General features: G+C 45.6%; 1 protein-coding gene across 1 annotated transcript in view; it reads left to right on the forward strand.

Moving 5' to 3' along the window:
- Nucleotides 1-20,996, forward strand: part of WASF3 (WASP family member 3) — a gene marked incomplete at its 3' end in the record, with an annotated part of 54,736 nt that overhangs the window by 8,362 nt on the left and 25,378 nt on the right. The window contains exon 2 of the mRNA XM_082859357.1: nucleotides 9,905-10,047. Within this exon, the coding sequence (XP_082715483.1) occupies nucleotides 9,915-10,047 (133 nt within the window). The 5' untranslated portion in view covers nucleotides 9,905-9,914. The remainder of the gene's footprint in view (nucleotides 1-9,904; nucleotides 10,048-20,996) is intronic.

Raw genomic sequence — 20,996 nt, forward strand, 5'->3', positions numbered from 1 at the left:
AAAAAAAAAAAAAAAGTGCAGTTTGTTTATCCACTCACCCGTTGATGGGTTTTGGGGTCGTTTCTCTTTTGGGTTGTTTTTGGCTTTTGCAAATCAAGCTGTATGAACATTCATGTACGGGTCTTTGTGTGGGCATGTGCTTTTTTTTCTTTTTTAATTAATTAATTTATTTGGTTGTGCTGGGTCTTAGTGGCGGCAGGCGGGCTCCTTAGTTGCGGCATGCCTGTGGGATCTAGTTCCCTGACCAGGGATCAAACCCAGGCTCTCTGCATTGGGAGCTGGGAGTCTTAACCACTGTACCACCAGGGAAGTCCCTGGGCATATGCTTTTATTTCTTCTGCATAAATTCCCAGGAGTGGAATGGTTCCTAGGGTCATTCTGATAAGTGCACGTTTAACTTTTTAAGAAACTGCCAGACTGTTTTCCAAAGCGATTGGGTTGTTTTACATCCCCTTCAGCAGAGAGTTCCGGTTTCTCTACATTCTTACCGATGTTTGGTGTGGTCAGTGGTTTTGCCTTCAGCCATTCTCATAGGTGTGCAGTGCTGTCTCCTTGTGGTTTAATCTGCATCTCCTTCATGGTTAATGACTGATGGTGTGAAATGTCCTTGAGGTGCTTATTTGCCGTCTGTCTGTCTTCTGTGAAGTGTCTGTTCATATATTTTGCTCATGTTTTTAATTGGATAGTTTTATTATTGAGTTTTGAGAGTTCTTTGTATGTTTTGCATATAAGACCTTCATTCAATAAGTGATTTGTACTTTCATCCATTTTACTAGCGATTTTTCCCCCTTTACTCTAGAATGAGGCTTTTGGGAGTGACTGGGATTATTTTACAGTCTAGATCTCCCAGGTTCCATTTACCTTAAAAAAAGTTTATTTAAGTAGCTGGTTTTGTCTGGCTGGTCAAAACAGGGAAGGAAGGCAGTTCCCGGTGAAAGCATCTCTGGGGTTCCTGGATTAGTAACGTGAATCAGAATAAACTTTCATGTGCAACAGAGAAATAGAAAACAGGTGTAGGCTCAAATATAAAGTATATTCTGCAGTCCCAAATGTACTGAGTGTCTGATTATATGGATACCAAGACACTATAAAATGACTTAGAAATAAAATACGAATATATTTTTAAAGCGGTTTACATCTAAAAGGAATTTAATAATTTGTTGATGAAAAATTAATCAATAGGCAATCTAAGAAAGCAAGAACAAATTTTATTCAGGCCATCCTGAAGATTATAACCCAGGAGGCAGTCTTTTAGAAATCTCTGAAGATTCTGCTCATCGGAGGTCAAAGCACACGTTATATAAGTTTTTGAGACAAAGAGTCATACATCAGAGGAACATATTGACAGTTTGTGAGCCCAACAAGGCGAGTAGTGGATCACGGTGACCTCTTGCAGGATTGAGAAAGGAGTGTTATTCCTAAGTCATTGCATCACTGGCACCAGTAGGAAGTTGCTTTTTTTGGGTGAACAGGCATTCCTGTGTCTTTAAGGGGATCCAGTTAATATAATGTGTGATACAGATGCAAAGTGCACACTAAAGAGGGGGGGAGGATAGTGGCTCAAATGGCAGAGAAAATTTTATGTTTAAACATTTTCTTGTTCTGCCTTAAAAATAATTTTATTTCATCACTTTAAATTGAAAAAAAAAAAACCAGTCCAAACTAAAGAAGGATATAACAGAGCTTAAAAGTCAATTTCAATATAGATACCCAGATAACTGGTGGAAGGTTCTAGAAGAGAAGCTTTCTTGAGCCCCGTGGCCACCCCCGTGATGCCCAGGAGAGGAGGGCGGGGCAGAGACCACGGATTGTTCTTCACTTACTGGATGCTCTTCACCACTTGCTTCTCCATATCCCACTCGTGGTAGGTTATTTTCTTCACTTTTTCTGGCCTTGAGGTTTCTTTCTACAGCAGACAAACGACAAGACAGGAGCCAGTGGTGAACACGCTGGTGCAGAGGAATCTCAGCCTCGACCTCTACTCTCTGCCTTTTCAGTTAGAACCAGATGTTAGCGTCCACCTGAAAAAATGTCCAGGTGATGTTTTGTAGCCCATAAAAGACAAGCGACCATTTCTTATCTCTGAGCGTCCTCCAAAAATAAGCACTTGACAGGGGTTTCATATCACTATGTTGTTCCATAGACATACATCTGCTTTTTTCCCCTGGGGTACTTATTATTTACTTGTTGAGGCTGTTGAGCAAAAACGAGATGATACTTTCCAACCCTTGGAAACGAACTGCATTCCTCCACCACCTGATGTTTCCTGAGTAGCCTCCGTGTGCCGAGCGTGCGCTGGAGGGTCGGTGAAGCGGTGTGACCTCCCCAACCCCCAGTGAAGTCTTTCCAGTTGTGTGGTTTTTTTTTTTGTTTTTTTTTTTTTGCGGTACGCGGGCCTCTCGCTGTTGTGGCCTCTCCTGTTGCGGAGCACAGGCTCCGGACGCACAGGCTCAGCGACCATGGCTCACGGGCCCAGCCGCTCCGTGGCATGTGGGATCTTCCCGGACCGGGGCACGAACCTGTGTCCCCTGCATCGGCAGGCGGACTCTCAACCACTGCACCACCAGGGAAGCCCTCCAGCTGTGTTTTAATTTCCCAGGTATGAGAAATACCTTAAACTAGTGCTTGTCACCCTGGATTGTAACTTTATTGATACGCCTCCTCTCTCACTGAACCATTACTTCCTCGAGGAGAGGGATTTTGTCTTATTTTTGATGTTTATTCTTTGTATTTCCATTGGCTAAAGTATAATAGAAATGCACGAGGTGTTTGGAGCACAGTTTGAATCCAGTATGGCTATTTCTGGAAGCCAGCTGAATATCTAACTGGAAGGAAAGAAAGCACGCCAGAACTCGGGGGCCCTGTGAGAGCAAATCTGTTTTTTCGGAGGAGGAAACCGAGGCCCACCTTGGTTAAGAAACCTGCGCAGGGTCACGCAGTGCTGGTGGCAGAACTGGGCCTGGAACCCAGGTCCTCCGGTTCCTCTGCGCCTTTCTGTCCCTCATCATGCAGGAGCCTACAGACCATGTTCTAGTAACAAGGCCTAGACATTTATCCCAGTGAAACACAACTGTTACACTTATGCAGTCTTTCCCCCACTTCGCCCCCCGACTTCATCACGACTTGCCCCTGAAGCTTACGTAAAAGAGGTGAGGCAGTATCGCTCTAGAAGATCACAGAACAGGGTGGGCGCTGAGGAGGCCCAGGCTCTTCCTCTGGCTGCAGGAATGTGACGGCGTTGGGGGTACCTTCCGGGGAATGTCAGCAGGCAGGCGGGGTCCCGTAAAGCCAGGGAGGAGCGGACACGGTCCTTGCCCCTCACAGTAAAAGGGGCACAGCGGGAAATATGGTGGGAATCAGAGGACCGGCTCTGTGTGGGTGCAGGGATGGGGCCACATGTGCTGGGATCACATTTTTTCTGAGGACACAACTCCTACATACAAGTCCATGTGATTAAAAATCCAGACATGTGCAGTAGGCACACGTGTAGTCTGCTGTGTGCAGGAGAGCCTGGGCGTGTGATTTCCTCTGCTACGTGCTGCGCTGTAACTGCCAGGCGTGTGGCAGTCGGAGCAGAGGTTACCAGCACGTCGGGAGCAGAAAAGAAAGCATCATTAGCACCGTCAGGTTCTCCGAGCTGTGCGTGTTCTCCAGCCTCAGGAAGTCTTTATGGCTGCAGGGTGGAGACAGAAATCCATCACAGTTTTGTCAGTTTTATACACTCAAACAGGGCCATCAGTAACATAGTTTTAAATATGTAATAAGGACTTAGTGCACTTTCTATAAGTTACACTCTGCATCCAATCAACCCTTTCTACAATCGTAATACAAACTGGGGAATGATCACAATCGTGGGTTTCTGGGCCATAAAACAAATCTCAGCAAATTTAAGGGAGTTAAAGTCAGACAAAGCACGTCCTCTGAACACAATGAAATTCAACTGAAAACCACCAGCAGTAGGATATCTGGAAAAACCCACTCATTGTGTTTGTATTACTAAGTCGGCTGCTCGCCCGAAAGAGATCTTCCAGATGGTTCACATGGACAGGAATGGCTGTGGAAAGGGACATTCTGAGAACTTCTTACTATTTTAAACATCTGTGGAATTGCTTCTATAATTTTTTTTAAGAAAAAAAAGCATTCCAATTAATGATGCTGTAGGAAAACGGAAGAGTTTCAGTTTATGGAATTCTAAAAAGAGGTGAAATAAGTTATTGGAAGATAGGAAAGTTTGAAAGTAGAAAACACATTGATACGGTTCTGAAATTCTTTAATCCTTTGACTTTAATCACAAGAGTACTACTTGGAGAAGTTAAATGCCAGTTTGCAGACATTTCGTTGCATAATGAGTAAAATTACAGGAAAAATTCAGGTTTAGGTTAATTGTACAATAAGCAAAATTAGATGGGAAATATTAAGTATCTTATTTCAGTAATGAACGTGATATTAAAGTAATAGGATCATTAGTATCTTACATGTTGTTGCCCAGCACACGTTTCCACGCGAGCCTCCACACGGCCTGTAAGGAAGCCGCGGAAGGTGTAATTAGTACACACTGACTCGGGGTTATTTTGAAAAGGTGACACAAAAATCAGAGTCTCATGTCCGCTTATATTATTTATTCTGTGTCCTTATGGGATCCCACCTGCAAAAGTTTGACGGGGGATGTGCCTGTGTGAAAAGAGGAGAGGAGGCTGGAAGAGGCATCCTGCGTGATGCACGTCCGACCCCGGGGTGGGGGTGTAGGAGAAGGTTCCGTCCTGGTTGGCTGAGGTCTGCAGGAGCCTGGGCAGAGCCACTGGGAGCCCCGTCGCTGTCTGGTCTTTGCTGGTTCCCCTCAGCTGTCCCGTTCTCATTTCTTGCTGCAGACTGACCGTCAGCCTCCCTCTCAAGTGGTGAAGAGTTCTCCATCTCTGCTGCTCCAAAGAGCAGCAACTAATCTGGACATCGTGGTCCCACTTCCAGGTTCCTGGGGAGGGACCCTGGCCTGGTTTCGGTCGTGCCTTGGAATCTAGTTCACAGTTGCGTGAACCAGGTTGTGTCTGTAGACTGAGACATTTCCCAGAAAAGCTGGACAAACTGCAGGCTTAGCAGTAAACCTCATGCTACCTCAGATAGTCCTTGAGCATTTGATTAGCCGCGTTAGATTTTTTTCTTAGCACGCAGTGTGGCTTTGAAGCATGGTTGGGATGTTCCAGGGATGGGCTGGTGAAGCACATGGAAGTTGTTTGCTGGTGACTGGCTGGATTCGCTCATTCCATGTCTGCTTCTGTAACTGCAAAGCGTTTTCAAGAGAATCGATTGACTCAACATTTTCTCCTTTACCTCTTCCTTGCGCTTCCATTTATTCAAAACTGGATTCATGTCAGATAAAGGCTGTCTGGGAAAAAATACATCTGTTAGAGTACTTCACACTGACAGGAAAGCCATAAAAGTCATTGCTGGGTGATTAGAACTTTCAAAAGGATCTGTGAAATGCAACCCTTCTTCTAAAATTATACAGACGGCAGCATGTCCTCTCTCTCTGTTGTCTTGTGTATTTAGACAGGTGCGGGAACCCCACATCTAGGGATAATGACAGTGAGAAGTGAAGGCTGGGATTAATTAGAGCTGAACTACTGAACAACAGGCCAGGTGCCCAGGGAGGGGCAGATAGACGTATGTGTGTGTATGTATATGGGCACGAGGTCAGCAGGCATCATTGGGGTGCTCGAGCCATGGTGTGGGCTGTGAAGGGCTTTGTGGGGAACAGAGTCGGTAGACTCAGCCCCGAAATCTGGGCAGTTTACGGTCTGCCCTGCGGGAGAGACGCTGTCTGTGCTGGCCCAGTGCAGGCACACCAGCTCTGCGGGGTGCTGGAGATGGTAAGCGGGGAGCTGCGTGAGCGTCTGACAACGCAGCCTCTTCTGAATCCTTCTCAGACCTCTCACTGTTTAGAATATGGTGTGTTAATAGGAAACACGAGGTGTAGTGAAGCCAGTGGATCCAGAGACAACTGCCACTGACAAGAGAGTGAGTCGCTCCCAGCTCCCAGGGGAGGGGGCCCCACGGGGAAGCACCAGGGCCGTCGGAGGCAGAGGGAGTGGGGGGGGATCTGGGGGAAGGAGCCTGTATTGTGGATTTTCTCAGAGGCACGGGTGAGGCAGGGTGAGCGGGTTTAGGAGGAGCTCATTTGAATAATCTCAGGGGCTCTGGGGTGTGAGGTCACCCCTGGTGTCTGGCGCCCAGGTGATTAGGGCAGGCGGAAGGTGGCCTGCTGGGAGCAGTGGAGGTGGTGGCGAGGGCCCTGCACTGGTGGGCTGGATGGCAAGGCGAGTTCAGGATTTGGCCAGTCCCGGGAGGGGCAGCCCCTGCAGGCTGAGCCTGGGCTCAGGTGTCGAAGCATGAGAATCCAGAAAAGGCAAGATGTGGTTAATGCCCCTGCAGAGACTTAAGCTCTTCTCCTTTGTGCCCTGATAGCATCACAGGCGAGTGTTCGGGTGGGCGTCTTCAGCACGTCTGTCAGGGACACACGGAGGCTCCAGGCAGCTCAGCGATGCCGGAGGGGGTGTCTCAGGCGTAAACGTGAAGGACTTCAGCGCGGGCGGGGCAGGGCGGCAGGGCAGGGGGAGGCTCCGAAAAGGCTGGTGTGGTTTTCAGGACGGCTTGTGGGAAACGGCGGTGTTAGCTCCAGATACGCCAGGACGACGACGTGACGGCACATCTGACATCGGAGAGCCACCCAGTCAGGGAAGGAGGGGGAGGTGATGACCGCTTGGCCTGCTTTGCACGTGCAGGGGGGACGTCTGCGGGGTGCGTGTGTAGTTAGGATTTTGTGTATCTGAACGACGGCGGATCCAAAGAAATATGGGTGGTGGGCCGGGGGGTGTCAGACTGGCAAGTTTTGGGGCTGTCAGAGGTCGAAAAATATGGGGAAGGAGGGACATTCCATCTTGAATAAATACAAATGCACGTGGAAGAGAACGTTATATACACAGTCGGCGCTCAGCTCCGAGCTCATGTCTACCCCAAGCCCTTGTACAACCCTCTTGTGAGAACTTACTCGAGAGCCAGTTCACGTGTGGGCCGTTCTCACTGAGCAGCGTCCTGAGCAGTGGGTTCAGAGCCTTGCGGTCCCGTCCGCATCCCTTGCTCACCTGCGTCTGTAGAAGCTGCGCCCCCCGCCCCGCCCCCGCAGTGCTCGCCGCCTCTTTATCTACATGGTAGTTGCTGTTGCCTAATTTCCTTCTAGTTCTCCGGTCTCTGCTGATTGGTTCTCAGTATTTTTCTTTCCTATACTTTATGCTTTTATTAAGTTTGTTAATGATTTTTCTTTTTTTCCTTATGAGATTTTCTAGTTTATTATGACTAGTTACCAGCCTCTTGCTCTAATTGATTCTCCCAGGAAGAAATGGCATATATCATAGCTACACGTTTGACTAGAGACTAGTGTATCTAGAATTTTCCTAGTTTAACACGCTTTCCTTGGATGTGTACCTCTTCTTTGACATCATTTCTTTTTTCTGGCACCCTGGGAAATTTTTAGTTTATTTTTATGCGTATAAAGATTCTCTCGTCACCACCTGGTCCCTTTCTTATTCTTAATAATCATGAGATGTTTAAGGACGGGGTGGGAGACAGTGCCCATGTCTTCCTAATGTCAGCATATGTGTACATTAAGAAAAACAATTTTAGGAACGGATGTAGAAGTATGGCTAACATCACTGAGATGAACCAGACTCTAACAGTTCCTTTGGGTGCCCGACTTCCCCAAACTAGTCCCCCGAATAGGACTCAGATATTCTCCCATCAGTGATGTGGCTTTGGGACATCCCAGTCTGATGCTCTGGATGGGAGTGGGGAATGGGATGGCCTTGGAAGGCCAGTGAGAGCATCATGAGGCCTGTTAAACCCACCCTGCCCAGTGGACACCGCAGTGTCTGCACGGAAGGAGGCCCACAGGTTTTCAGTTGAAAGGGTCGGGGGCTTCCTCTCACTTCTTCCAGTTTCTAGATAATTCCAGTCCCTTCTCCTTTGGTACCTCTCAGTCTCGCACTTGAATTTATGAAGGTGTTAGACGTCAGCATCGGGCCGGTACACAGTCGGTGCTCAGTGTTTGATGGGTCCACGGCTATTGAGGTTACGTGCAGTTCTACCTTCCTTTTTTTTAAGTTGAGGCATAGTTGTTTTACAGTGTTGTGTTAGTTTCTGTTGGACAGCAAAGTGAAGTAGAGTCCCCTGTGCTATACAGCAGGTTCTTATTAGTTACCTGTTTTATACATAATAGTGTATATATGTTCTTAGACATAATTTTAATGTAGATATTGTTATCTGTCTTCTGTGGTTCAGCCTTATTTTCAACCAGTGAACTGTTCCTTTTTTATTGTTATAATCAGAGTCAGAATTAACATCATAACAACATATGAGGTATAATAAAATTAATATAATTAGTCACATTGTTTGAGTGTCCCTATATGCCAGGCCCTGTTCTAAGTGGTTTATTATGTAATAACGCATTAAGTCCTCACTCCGTGAGGTAGGTCCCGTTGTGATCCCCGTTTTGTGGGGAGGAAAGGAAGGCATGGAGGGGTGAAGTGATGTACCACAGGCTGTGCACCTAGGTCGGTGGATGAAGTAGTATTTGGGTTGGAAGATGTGGTCGGTGTGCTCAACCAGCCCCTTAATGGACAAGAGGCGGAAATAGTCGATAAAAACACTGGCCAGTTGAGCAGAACTTTTCCTCTACAGCTGCCCCCGCCTTTCGCCCTCTGCTAGAGCCCTGTAAGAAAGTCCCTGTCCACCCTTCTGATTTCAGCTCAGCAGTCACGTCCACAGAGAGGCTGCCCAGGGTCCCCCAGGGGGTTTCATAACCTGAGTCCACTGACCTGGGCGGTTGGACCGATGTCTCACTTCCCCGGGGGGGCGGGGAGGAGCCTTGTCTGTTTCACTCACCACGGGGTCCTCGTCACCTTGCACACTGCCCGGCGTCGGGTCAGTGCTCAGCAGGTGTCTATGGGATGCGTGAACAGAGGTAATGGAGAAGGGAGGAAGGAAAGAAAGATTTACCATGTGCCTCGCTAGTTCCGGCTTCTTGAGGTGAGCCGTTGTACCAGTTGGGAATAAATTTAATTCAGTAACAGAACACCCAGCAACAGTGACTTGAACAAGGTATTACTTGTCTCATGTAACGAGAGTTGCTCAGACGCCACCAGGCTCCTTGGCTTTTCTGGTGCTGCCCCTGTGAATTGGGCCTTGTGGGCGCCCTGTCAGGGTGACAGTGTGTCCCAGTCACTGAGTGTTCTCCTGCTGTAGGGGGCAGTAGATTTGCTGTATAGGTGGTAGGCTTGAAGTTCTATATACCGCCTTAAACAAAACGTTGAGGTGTCATTGGATGTATAACGTACTTTTTGAGGAGAGAAGTGGATTGAATTCCCAGGATAACGGGGAAGGCTTTCCTGAGTGTCTGGTGACCCTCCGCCCAGGTAGGTGGGCTCCGTCCTGCTCCCTCCTTGGCAGCCCAGGTTCGGCCTTTCCTGTGTCCTAGTCTGTAAGCGCTGCCTGTGGTTTTGGGCTGTTGTGTCCTTTCCTCTCTTAGTACGTGTGGGCTTGTGCCTTTCCTCTCTCTTGTCATTTTGGCGGAGTGGGGGAAGGGTAAAAATGCACGTATTCAGTCGCTAACACTTCACTGGAAATCTTGCGTACATCCCTTTTCTATAAAAGTGGGATTGTGCTGTCCATATATCTCTGAAGTCTGTGGCATTCACGTAAGGAATTCAACATCTGTTGCATATTGAGCCGATTCTCTCACATAGAAATGATAGGATAATGCAGATTCCTGGAGAAGAGTCAGTTTTCCAGGGAGTTGAAACTCTAGGCTTGTTAAAACGTGAATATGAGCTTTTAAAACTGTCTTTTTAATTTTCAGATTGTGAGCCATGCCTTTAGTGAAGAGGAACATCGAACCCCGGCACCTGTGCCGGGGAGCCCTGCCCGAGGGCATCCCCAGTGAACTCGAGTGTGTGACCAACAGCACCCTGGCTGCCATCATACGTCAGCTGAGCAGTCTGAGTGAGTGTCCTGCCTCGGGACTCCTTTCTTCTGATTACCAGTGACATAGTTCAACAAATTAGCAAATTGATTTCAATTCAGTAGTTATGTGATTGTCCAGAGAAGAGGCCTGCAGCTTTGAAGGAGAGAGCCTCCCTCCCTCCCACCCTCCCTCTTGAATTTCCCAGCGTGCAATCAGCTGTGGCCCCCTCCCTGGTCTGGTGATACCAGCTTCGTGTGACAAAGTTAGCATTGACCAGTTCACAAGTCACTAGGTACCACCAAACGTGTAGATTTAAAGTAGTGTTCATTTTTAAAAGCTTATTAAAAATGAGGATAAAATAATTGGCATTTTCAAAAATGTGAATTATGCATTAAACTTGGACAGGACTAATTATTTTTCAGTGTAACGAATTGAAAACTAGGTCGCACCTGTGATATGCCCGGCGTTAGAATAGAGGCTCAATACATGTTTGGTGATTGAATAATATTCCAAATGAATCAAAGAATCAAGCCCCAAGCTAGTGAGACTTGCTGATTTTAACCTACTGAAGGTTAAAATGCAGGTATTGACTTCCAAATTGAGGTCAGCAGATGAGTTGATGGTTACACGTACGCAGTGCCATGTACACATTACATACACAGATTATAGAAATATAAGCAAACACAAGCGTAAGGAAGAGAGGACTTCCTGTTACTCTAATTTTGAACATGAATATGAAATACCCAAGAAATATTCCATTTCTTAAGGCTCACATATGCATGAAAATGCTTTTCCTTCAGAGCTTTTTGAAGTTGCAGTCTTTCTCCCTAACTTTTACATTTACGTCGTGATCTTATTTTCTCACTTCGTCCCACTCCTTTTCAGTTTAGATGGTTCACACTGCATTTTGGATGACAGGTTTTCACAGTTAAATTTTCAGAACCTCTGTTAATAATGAGAAAATCCTCCATGAAATTTCACATCCTGGCCGCGTCAAGGCGGGGAGAGTGGTTTTAAAAACAACTCAAGTGCTTTTATTTGTTTTGGAGAAGAAACACTATGGATGAGTATTTTTTTTTCTTTAGAAGAATTGTAGCGCATCATTATTGGTATATTTTTGATATATTATGTCTATAATCATTGGCTAAACAAAAGTAATTTGGAAATTGCTTAAAATGTGCTTCAAAATAGATTTCTTCTGGAATCTGAACTAATTATAATTGATTTTTGGTCGTGGTGGTTGGTAAAATTTGTATAATTACAGGAGGACACCTTGTAAATTACTGAAGGGTGAAAGTATTTCTGTGTGCATTCATATATCTCCATGAGAATGTTTTTTCAGTCTCTTGTTTTCTTATGGCTGAAACGTCTATTGGCATAAGGTCTAAGTGATGAAAACCAACATGAACTGTTAAGGTTTTAATAATCACACCATGCCTCGTGCGCAGGGTTACATCAGAGGTGCCTGCTTGGCCACGGTCTCTTCTAAGTGAAACTACCCGCAGGGTACGTTTTGTTCTGTAGGGTCCGTGTGTAGGCAGAATGATCACAGCCCCTCTGAGGATGTCTGCATCCTCACCCTGGGAACCCGCACATGTGCTGTGTGACGGGGCAAGGGGAGGATTAAGGCTGCTCGTCAGCTCACCTCACGAGAAGGAGGTTATCCTGGGCTGTCTGGTGGCCCCATGTAATCCCGGGAGTCCTTTAAGTGGGAGGAAGGAGTGTCAGAGTGATAGGATGTGAGAAGGATCCATCAACCGTTGCTGGTCCGAAGACAGGAAAAGAGGCCACAAGCCAAGGAGTGCAGGTGGCCTCTGTACATTGCAAAAGGCTGGGAACTGGACCTTCCCCTGGGGCCTCCAAGGGATCAGAGCTCTGCCAGCGCCTGGATTTCAGCCCCGTGGTAACATTTCACACGTCTGATCTCCAGAGCTGTAAGATGGTAATTTTGTGTTGTTTTAATCCACTGAAGTTGTGAAAATTCGTTACAGCAGCAGCAGGAAACAGTGCACCACTGGAGCCGTGGTGACGCTTTGTACACACATCCTGCTCTAGCCTCGTGAGTGGACCAGGCATGGGTCCTGGCCTCAAGCACAGTCCAACCCCAGTCAGCCTGCTTCAGCCCTGATTCTCTGCTAGAATCACTGGGGGAGCTTGAACAGAAGATGCTAGCAATCACTGCAGGGATCGTGATCGGGGTGACCTACGAAGTCAGATGCTGCGTGTCTGGATCGAAAAGCCTGTCTGGGCCAGTCGTGTTCTGTCGGGAAGTTTGAACTAAGACGCAGCGCGTGTGCTCGTTTATCGTGGGATCTACCGCTGGGGTGTGGCCCAGGACCGAGAGGTCCCGGTGGCCATCGCAGGCCTGCGTGGTTATTGCGGGGGGTGGAGGGAGGCCGCAAGGAGCTAGAGGAAGCCAGCGGGCGAAGAAAGGCAGGAGGGCGCGGGGAGAGAAACGGGCGCTGGGCACGAGCAAGGCCCCGGCCGGCGAGGCAGGAGGGTTGCACTGATGGCCCCGCACCCAGTCAAGGAGCCGTGTGGCCAGTTCACGGCAGACCCTCACAGGTGTGCAGGTGCCCCGTGCTCGCCGCCCAGGGAGGACGGGGGCGCGAGAGCCAAGGGTGCAACTTCAGGAAACAAGGATGGTTGTTAATTGGTGGTGGAGCAACAAGTTACTGATAACCAGTGATTTATTTATTCCTGTTTATTCACTCGGTGCTCCTCTAGGTGCAGCCTACAGCAAATAAAGTCAACTGGGTCCCTACTTAGAAGTTACAAAAGCATATATAATTGACGTCAATGTGGTCATACAGTAGGCAACATATGCAATTATGACCTGCCATAAACGCTCGCACATGATGAGTGACGTCTACATTTTGGGTGAATCTTTAGTTTTTGTAGGTTTCTCTTCCCACTGAGTGGAAATATAGGAGATGAGAAAAGGTATATGCAAAAAAATTTTTATGATCTAAAATTGTTAAGGAAAATAAGAATTTAAAAGAATGTTTATAAATCAGTAAAACAATGTTGTTGTTTCTTTCCTGGGCATAAATAGATTTCTTTTTTTAAATTTTTATTGGAGTATAGTTGCTTTACAATGCTGTGTTACTTTCTGCTGTACAGCAAAGTGAATCAGCCATACATACACATATATCCCCTCCTTTTGGATTTCCTTCCCACTTAGGTCACCACAGAGCACTGAGTAGAGTTTTTGTGTTGTTTTCTAATTTTCTAATCATTCATCAGTTATTTTTAAAGTGAAGTTTCAGGAAAGTATGAGTCTGTCATATTAAAATTCGTCTATTACTGAGGATGAATTTTCAAGGTAAAGTCAAAACAGAGTCTATTTTTTTATTCCTTTGAGTTTCTGACCGTCATTCAGTAGGCTCCTGCCCACCCTGCCCCAGCGCCTCCACTCCCAGATTAGGACAGGTGATGTACAGTCATCTGAACTTCCTATAAGTGATACAGAGGGAGGCTAGACTTTGTCTACAAAGGCCATCTTGGGGGAATCCCAAGGGGAACTTTAGGGATTTGCCTTGATCCTAGAGCGGGCATACCTGCCTGAGCAGCAGACTTGTCCTCCTGCCGTAATCCAGAGTAACTAATTCTCTAGTGGGTCTAAGGAAGGAAGAACAGACCAAGGGGCCAGAAGGAGTTTCTTTGGTCTTTTCCAAAAAGGAAGACTAGCAATTGAGGGCCCGATTCACCAGATCGTTCTGATTCTCATCACATCTATGGGGGAACAGTTCAGGGTCATGAGGGTTTAAATAACTTTACATCAAACAAGAGAACCTGGTCCTGGTACCAGATAGGCCTTTGAAGCCCCAGTGACTCTACGTAACTTTGGGGAAATCTTTAGGTTCTTACCGGTTACAGTGCTCCCACTACATCCAAACTAGACACTTGACTTTAAAGGGCCAAAAATTTTGTCAGAACTAGATATTTCCCAGGCTTTTCAGGGAATTGTTTCTTTTCAATGAAAAAATATTGCTTATTGGTATTGAGTATAAGAACAGTCATAGAAATGAGGAAGAGGAAATTTGTAACTTGAACAGCCTTATAATTAGAGAATAAGTATCAAAAGCTTTCAAAGCTTTGTCCAATAAAATAAAAAATTAGTAGTCTTCAGATTTTTTTCCTTTGAGTGTTACTAACTTCTAATATGAGTGACGGTGTGGGGAGAGGAGTGGGAGGGAGAAGGAAAGCCACTTTTTAAAGTGGTTTTGGTTAATAGTGTGTTACTTGGCCTGTTGGCCATCTGTATGTCTTTTATGGAAAAATGTCTGTTCAGGTCTTCTGCCCATTTTTTGATTGGGTTGGTTGTTTGTTTTGATATTGAGGTGTGTGAGCTGTCTGTATATTTTGGATAATAATCCCTTGTCAGTCATATCATTTGTAAATATTTTCTCTCCATAGATTGTCTCTTCATTTTGTCAGTGGTTTCTTTTGCTGTGCAAAAGCTTTTAAGTTTAATTAGGTCCCATTTGTTTATTTTTGCTTTTGTTTCTTTTGCCTTAGGAGACAGATGAAAAAAATGGCTGTGATTTATGTCAAAGAGTGTTCTGCCTATGTTCTCTTCTAGGAGTTTTATGGTTTCACATCTTACAATTAGGTCTTTAATCCATTTTGAGTTTATTTTTGTATATGGTGTGAGGAAATGTTCTAATCTCATTCTTTTACATGCAGCTGTCCAGTTTTCCCAGCACCACTTGTTGAAGAGACTGTCTTCTCTGCATTGTATATTCTTGCCTCCTTTGTTGTAGATTAACTGACCATAAGTGTGTAGGTTTATTTCTGAGCTGTTTATTCTGTTCCATTGATCTGTGTGTTTATTTTTGTGCTGGTACCATGCAGTTTTGATTACTGTAGCTTTGTAGTATAGTCTGAAGTCTGGGAGGGTGATATATCCAGCTTTTCTAATTATTAGAGAAATGCAAATCAAAACAAGATATCACCTCACACTTATCAGAATGGCCATCATCAAAAAGTCTGCAAATAACAAATGTCAGTTAGGATATGTACACTGTTGGTGGGAATGTATCAATAAATTGGTGAATTCACTATGGAAAACAGTATGGAGGTTCCTCAAAAAACTAAAAATAGAATTACCATATGACCCAGCACTTCTACTCCTGGGTTTATATCCAGAAAAAATGAAAACACTAACTTGAAAACATACATGCACCCCAGTGTTCATAGCAGCACTATTCACTACAGCCAAGACATGGAAGCAACCTAAATGTCCATTGACAGAGGAATGGATAAAGAAGATGTGGTACATATATACAGTGGAATATTACTCAGCCATAAAAAAGAATGAAATTCGGCCATTTGCAGCAATATGGTTGGACCTAGAGAACATTATACTTAGTGAAATAATCAGTCAGAAAAAGATACTGTATATCACTTATATGTGGAATCGAAAAAATAAATGAATGTATCTAGCAAAACAGAGACTCACAGATATAGAAAACAAGCTAGTGGTTACCAGTGGGGTAACCACTGGGAGGGGCAAGATAGGAGTATGGGATTAAGAGATACATACTGCTAGGTATAAAATAGATAAGCAACAAGGATATATTGTACAGCACAGGGAATTACAGCCATTATCTTGTCATAACTTTTAATGGAGTATATAATCTGTAAAAATACTGAATCACTATACCCTATACCTGAAGCTAAAATAATATTGTAAATCAACTCTACTTCATTGAAAAAAAATTAGTGTGTCACTCGGTTTTCCAGTAATGGAATATTGATGTTTTTTTCTTCAGATAATGACAGCTTAGTGTAGCAGTTAACATTAAATCAGGAGTGCCTTTCATCGTCTTCCTTGATTAATTATCTGAGTGCTCTTGTTCTTACCAGCTAGTTGCTCAATTAAAATTACAGTGTCTTGGGCTTCCCTGGTGGCGCAGTGGCTGAGAGTCCGCCTGCCGATGCGGGGGACGCGGGTTCGCGCCCCGGTCCGGGAAGATCCCACATGCCGCGGAGCGGCTGGGCCCGTGAGCCATGGCCGCTGAGCCTGCGCGTCGGAGCCCGTGCTCCGCAGCGGGAGAGCCTACAGCAGTGAGAGGCCTGCGTACCGCAAAAAAAAAAAAAATCACAGTGTCTTGCAATCAAATTCCTACTGATATTATAATGTAATTTTAATATAATTTGCTTTAAAAAGGAAATAGGGCATTTGTGCCAAGGATGACGCAAATCCACTTCAATACGTCCCAGGCTGGTTTCCACTTCTTTCACTTCGTTCTTGTGATTATAGCTGTCTTCCCTTTCCTTTCTTAAGAGTATGTCACAAGGAAAGGAGTTAGACCTTAGGTGCCTCCCCTGCCCCAAAGTTTTTGGTTATATTTGATGGTACTAATAAGATCATGTAGAGAACTTAGCACAGGACAACACAAAGGAAAAAAATTACAAATTTTTTTATTAATTGGAAAATCATTGATAATGCTTTGTATATATCATTATAAAAATGATACCTCACACATACGGTTTTGTAGCCTATACTCACTTGTATATAGTAAACATCTTTGTTGAGTCTTCTAAGACACATTTTTAATAGCTAGAGGTTACTGTGTTATATTGATACAGTATCATTAACCATTATCTTGCTGTTGGACATAACTGTATGTTTCTTTGTCAGGGAGGCACTAGTCTTTTTTGGCACTTTTTTTTTTTTTTTTTTTTTAAGATTTCTTACATCTTATAGGTCATCAAACTTCCTCACAAAGAGCTAGGATCGTTCTTACAAATGGTCTAAAATTTTGAGACTCCATTAATTTTAAACGTGAGTCTCTGAAAAAAGTTATTACAAAATCTATTTTCCATTAATTTCTATATTGAGTACTTGTATAAATGAGAAAGAAATTCTGTTTTCTTCTCAGATTTTAATTAGTGACTTTTTTTAATTGCTACTCCTTATGGTATGTATTATGTCTCGTATCAAACCAAATGCCAAATCGTCACAAAAATGCTTCCTTGAGGGCTTGCAGTATAATACATCTGCTTTATGTAATTGGATCTGAAATTCAGGGTTGTATTAATTGATTATACCAAGTTCAGTTCTAGTCAGAATAGAGATTTAAGTATTTTGAAGGCATGCACTGAATAGATTTCTTGGATGGTCTTAGCCAAATGGGATTTTTGAAGTGAAAGGGAAGATGTAAACACAGTATATGCAAGAACTAGATCGTAAGTTCATTTCCATGCAGGTTAAGGCTGGGTTGAGGTACTTTAAGAGAAAACGTATGAATGTAGTGGACAGAGCTGACTGGAAGGAACAGCACGAATTTTTTAAAGTTTACTGCTTCAATCTGAGATAAGTATTTGCATTACTTGTGGATAAAAATAGGAAGCCAGGGAAGAGAGGTAAGAGAAATGTGTACTTAGGAAAGTATAAGGCACAACTCCGTCAGCCGTAGAACTGGAGGTGAGTATAATGAGAGTCCCCCACAAAGGCAGGACTGTTGGGAATCCAAGCACTTACCGCCCCACCTGGAACATCGGAAACACTTCCTTCACAGAAGAAACGACGAGGGGGCCGTTTCTCACTTCTCGCCCTGGACAGGTTGCGACACGGCAGGATTTAAGTGTAGACTCATTGTCCAGAGCACAGGTGGAGAGCTAGCCGCGTCCGAATGTTCAGTCAAGTCTGCCATCAAACCTCTCTGCTTTTGTCATCGGTATTCTTTCCATTTCATGAGTTCATAGGCTTATGGTAACGTGTCTTCAGTGACTTACAGGTGTCTTTCTGATGGTTGTGATTTACACTGTTATTATCATCTAAAAACTTTGCGGGAAGATTTTCAAGGATTTTCATGTTGTTTTCTAAAGTTGTCCTAACCATGATCACTCCTCTCTCAGGTGCACGATTGTGATTACCAGCATCGTGTTCCTCCTTGACGTAGCACCTTTCATAGGAGTAAACGTTGTCTACTTCATTCTTTTTTTTTTTTTTTAAAGAAGATGTTGGGGGTAGGAGTTCAGTAATTTATTTATTTATTTTTGCTGTGTTGGGTCTTCGTTTCTGTGCGAGGGCTTTCTCTAGTTGTGGCAAGCGGGGACCACTCTTCATCGCGGTGCGCGGGCCTCTGACTCTCGCGGCCTCTCTTGTTGCGGAGCACAGGCTCCAGACGCGCAGGCTCAGTAGTTGTGGCTCACGGGCCCAGTTGCTCTGCGGCATATTGGATCCTCCCAGACCAGGGCTCGAACCCGTGTCCCCTGCATTAGCAGGCGGACTCTCAACCACTGCGCCACCAGGGAAGCCCTGTCTACTTCATTCTTGACTAGTCTTTTACACACGTTGTCCAGCAAAAAATTAAAATAGGAGACACATGGGAAAGGAGAAAAGCATGACTCATAATTAAGAGAAAGAGAGGTTAGTAGAAACAGGATCCACAGATGACTCCAGCCCGGCGTTTCAGGAACTTAGAAGCCACTGCCGCCTGCATAACAGGAAAAGGGCTCAACAAACTGAAATCCACCAGCTTCTCTTAGATCCTTCAGAGAACTGAGGTCACAGGACAAACCGCTGCCCCCAAATTTGGAAAGACAGACAGATTCTGAGAATCACGACTCACCAGGATACAGAAGTTTTGTACAACACTCCCCCCCAATCTGACCTAATGGAGCTTTACAGAACACTAAACGCCCACCTGTAGAATACACATTCTTCTAACGTTCCGTCCACATGGAATGTTCCTCGAGGTGGGACATATGCTTAGCCAGAGAATAGTACATTTGAAAGGACTGATACCATAAAGAGTGTGGTGTTAATGAGGAAATAATTACAATAACCTTTTTAGATACTTCTCACATATTGGAAAACCAAGCAATAGCTTCTAAATCACTCCTTGGGTCAAAGAAGAAATCAAAAAGGAAATTGCAAACTGTCTCTAACTGTGTGGGTAATGAACACACAGAATCCCCAGTGTATTTGTGGGATTAACGTAAAGAGGTGCTTAGGGGGAAATTTGTACCTTTAAATGCTTGTATCAGGAAAGAAGAGAGATGTAAGATCACGAATGTTCCTCAGGTGAGCACTCGGTTGCCTGGCAGTCCTGCTGAAATTCCTTCGCTCATTAGTTTTCCCCGCCCGGAGGTGCCTGTGTCACATCTTCTCTTTCCACCCCAAACTCTGAGCTGGTGGTTTGCTTATTTCCCTGGGAAAATAAGAGCATTCAGGGGAGAACCACACACCCCCCTCCTGCCAGATGAGCCCTCCGCTCTGCCTGTGCACCGGCGCCCTGCCCCCCCTGCTCTACAGTGCTGACCCCAGGACTCACTCCAGGACTGGGTTAAGCTCCGTCTTTCCCGTGGCCTCCACCCCACCCCCGTCCGCATGATTCCTACCGAATGTTAACACACTGAGAAATCACGCTCAGGTCATCTTCTCCCCGTCGCCCCATTTCTTACTCCCTTCACAGCAAGCTTCCTTGAAAGAACCACTCCTGCCTTTACCCTCCCCTCGCTTGTCTCTTGTCCCCACTGAAGTTCTGTCGCATCTTTTCCTGAGACTGTGCTTGTCAGGGTCACCCACAGTGACACCCACGTTGCTAAGTCCCGTGCTCAGTCTCAGGCGTGTGGCCTGATGCCTGAGCACCGTTCGACCCCTGATAACTCCCTCCCCGTCCTGGAGGGCTTCCTTACCTGCCTCGGGCCAGCACCCTCAGGGTGTCTCTCGCCTCACGAGCTCTTCTGCGTCGTGGGGCCCCAGGGTGTGGCCACAAGCCCTCCCCCGCTCCCGGTTCCCAGGCCACCTCACCCGCCGTGGCCCGAATACCACCTTCACGCTGACGGCTTCCAAACGTACGACCTCTCCCCAGACCTCAAACTTGTGTGTACAGCTGCTTCCGGAAGCATCTCACGTGCAACGTGATCAAACCGAAACAATGATTTTCTTCTCTCTTCCCCCCCATATATCTTAGCAGGTGGGGGCTCTGCTCTTCCAGCTGCCGTGGTCTTTCCCTTCTCTCTTCCTGCATCTTCACAATGTGTACTGAATCTGCACACCTGCTCCCACCTCTGTTGCCGCAGTTCTGGTCCCAGCTGCCCCAGCCCTGCTGTACGGGGGCCCTGTGGGACCTGCCCGCCCCACTCTGGTCCCCCCACCGCAAGGGAAGGACATCCCTTTCTCCATCCTCCTCCGCCACTCGCCCTCCTCCCTGAATGCTGTCCTCACCTGCAGCCTGTCTCTGCCTGGAAGGTGCCCCCTCATCTCCATCCACCGTCCGCCCTAACGTCACCTCCTCAGAGAGGCCTTTTGTGACCACCTGAGTGTCACCCACTTCCTACCATGTTCTCTTGCAGTTTTGTTTTCTTCATACCACTTGTCATGTGGTGGATTGTGTGTTTATTTATGGTCTGTGTGGTACTGTCTGCATATAATAAAAGCTGTGTTCGTTGCTGTATTTCTTCAAGTGACTAGCATAGTGCCTGGTACACAGTGGGTGTTTGATACATATTTGCTGAATAAGCTGAAAATGCATAACAATCAGCATCTGTTGTCTTAGTTCTTATAAAATGCTTAGAAAGGGTGTTGTAAACAAGTGTACAAAACAGTTCACTGTGGTTAACTATGCGTGACATTTTTTACTTTTTATTGTTCTCTGAGTTTTGCAAATTTTCTTCCATGAGCTTGTGTTGCTTTTATATACCCACAAAGACATTTCAAAGAATCAGGCTGTATGCTATGTTTTTGTTTTTGTTTTTGGTACGCGGGCCTCTCATCATTGTGGCCTCTCCCGTTGCGGAGCACAGGCTCCGGACGCGCAGGCTCAGCAGCCATGGCTCACGGGCCCAGCCGCTCCGCGGCATGTGGGATCTTCCCGGACCGGGGCACGAACCCGTGTCCCCTGCATCGGCAGGTAGACTGTCAACCACTGTGCCACCAGGGAAGCCCTGTTTTGTTTGTTTGTTTGTTTTTTTAACTTTTATACATACTTATAAATACAACAAAGACAAAAGAAATGAGTGTTAGAAG

This window comes from Leucopleurus acutus, assembly GCF_964270905.1.
Source record: "Leucopleurus acutus genome assembly, chromosome: 18".
NCBI classification, from domain to species: domain Eukaryota; kingdom Metazoa; phylum Chordata; class Mammalia; order Artiodactyla; family Delphinidae; genus Leucopleurus; species Leucopleurus acutus.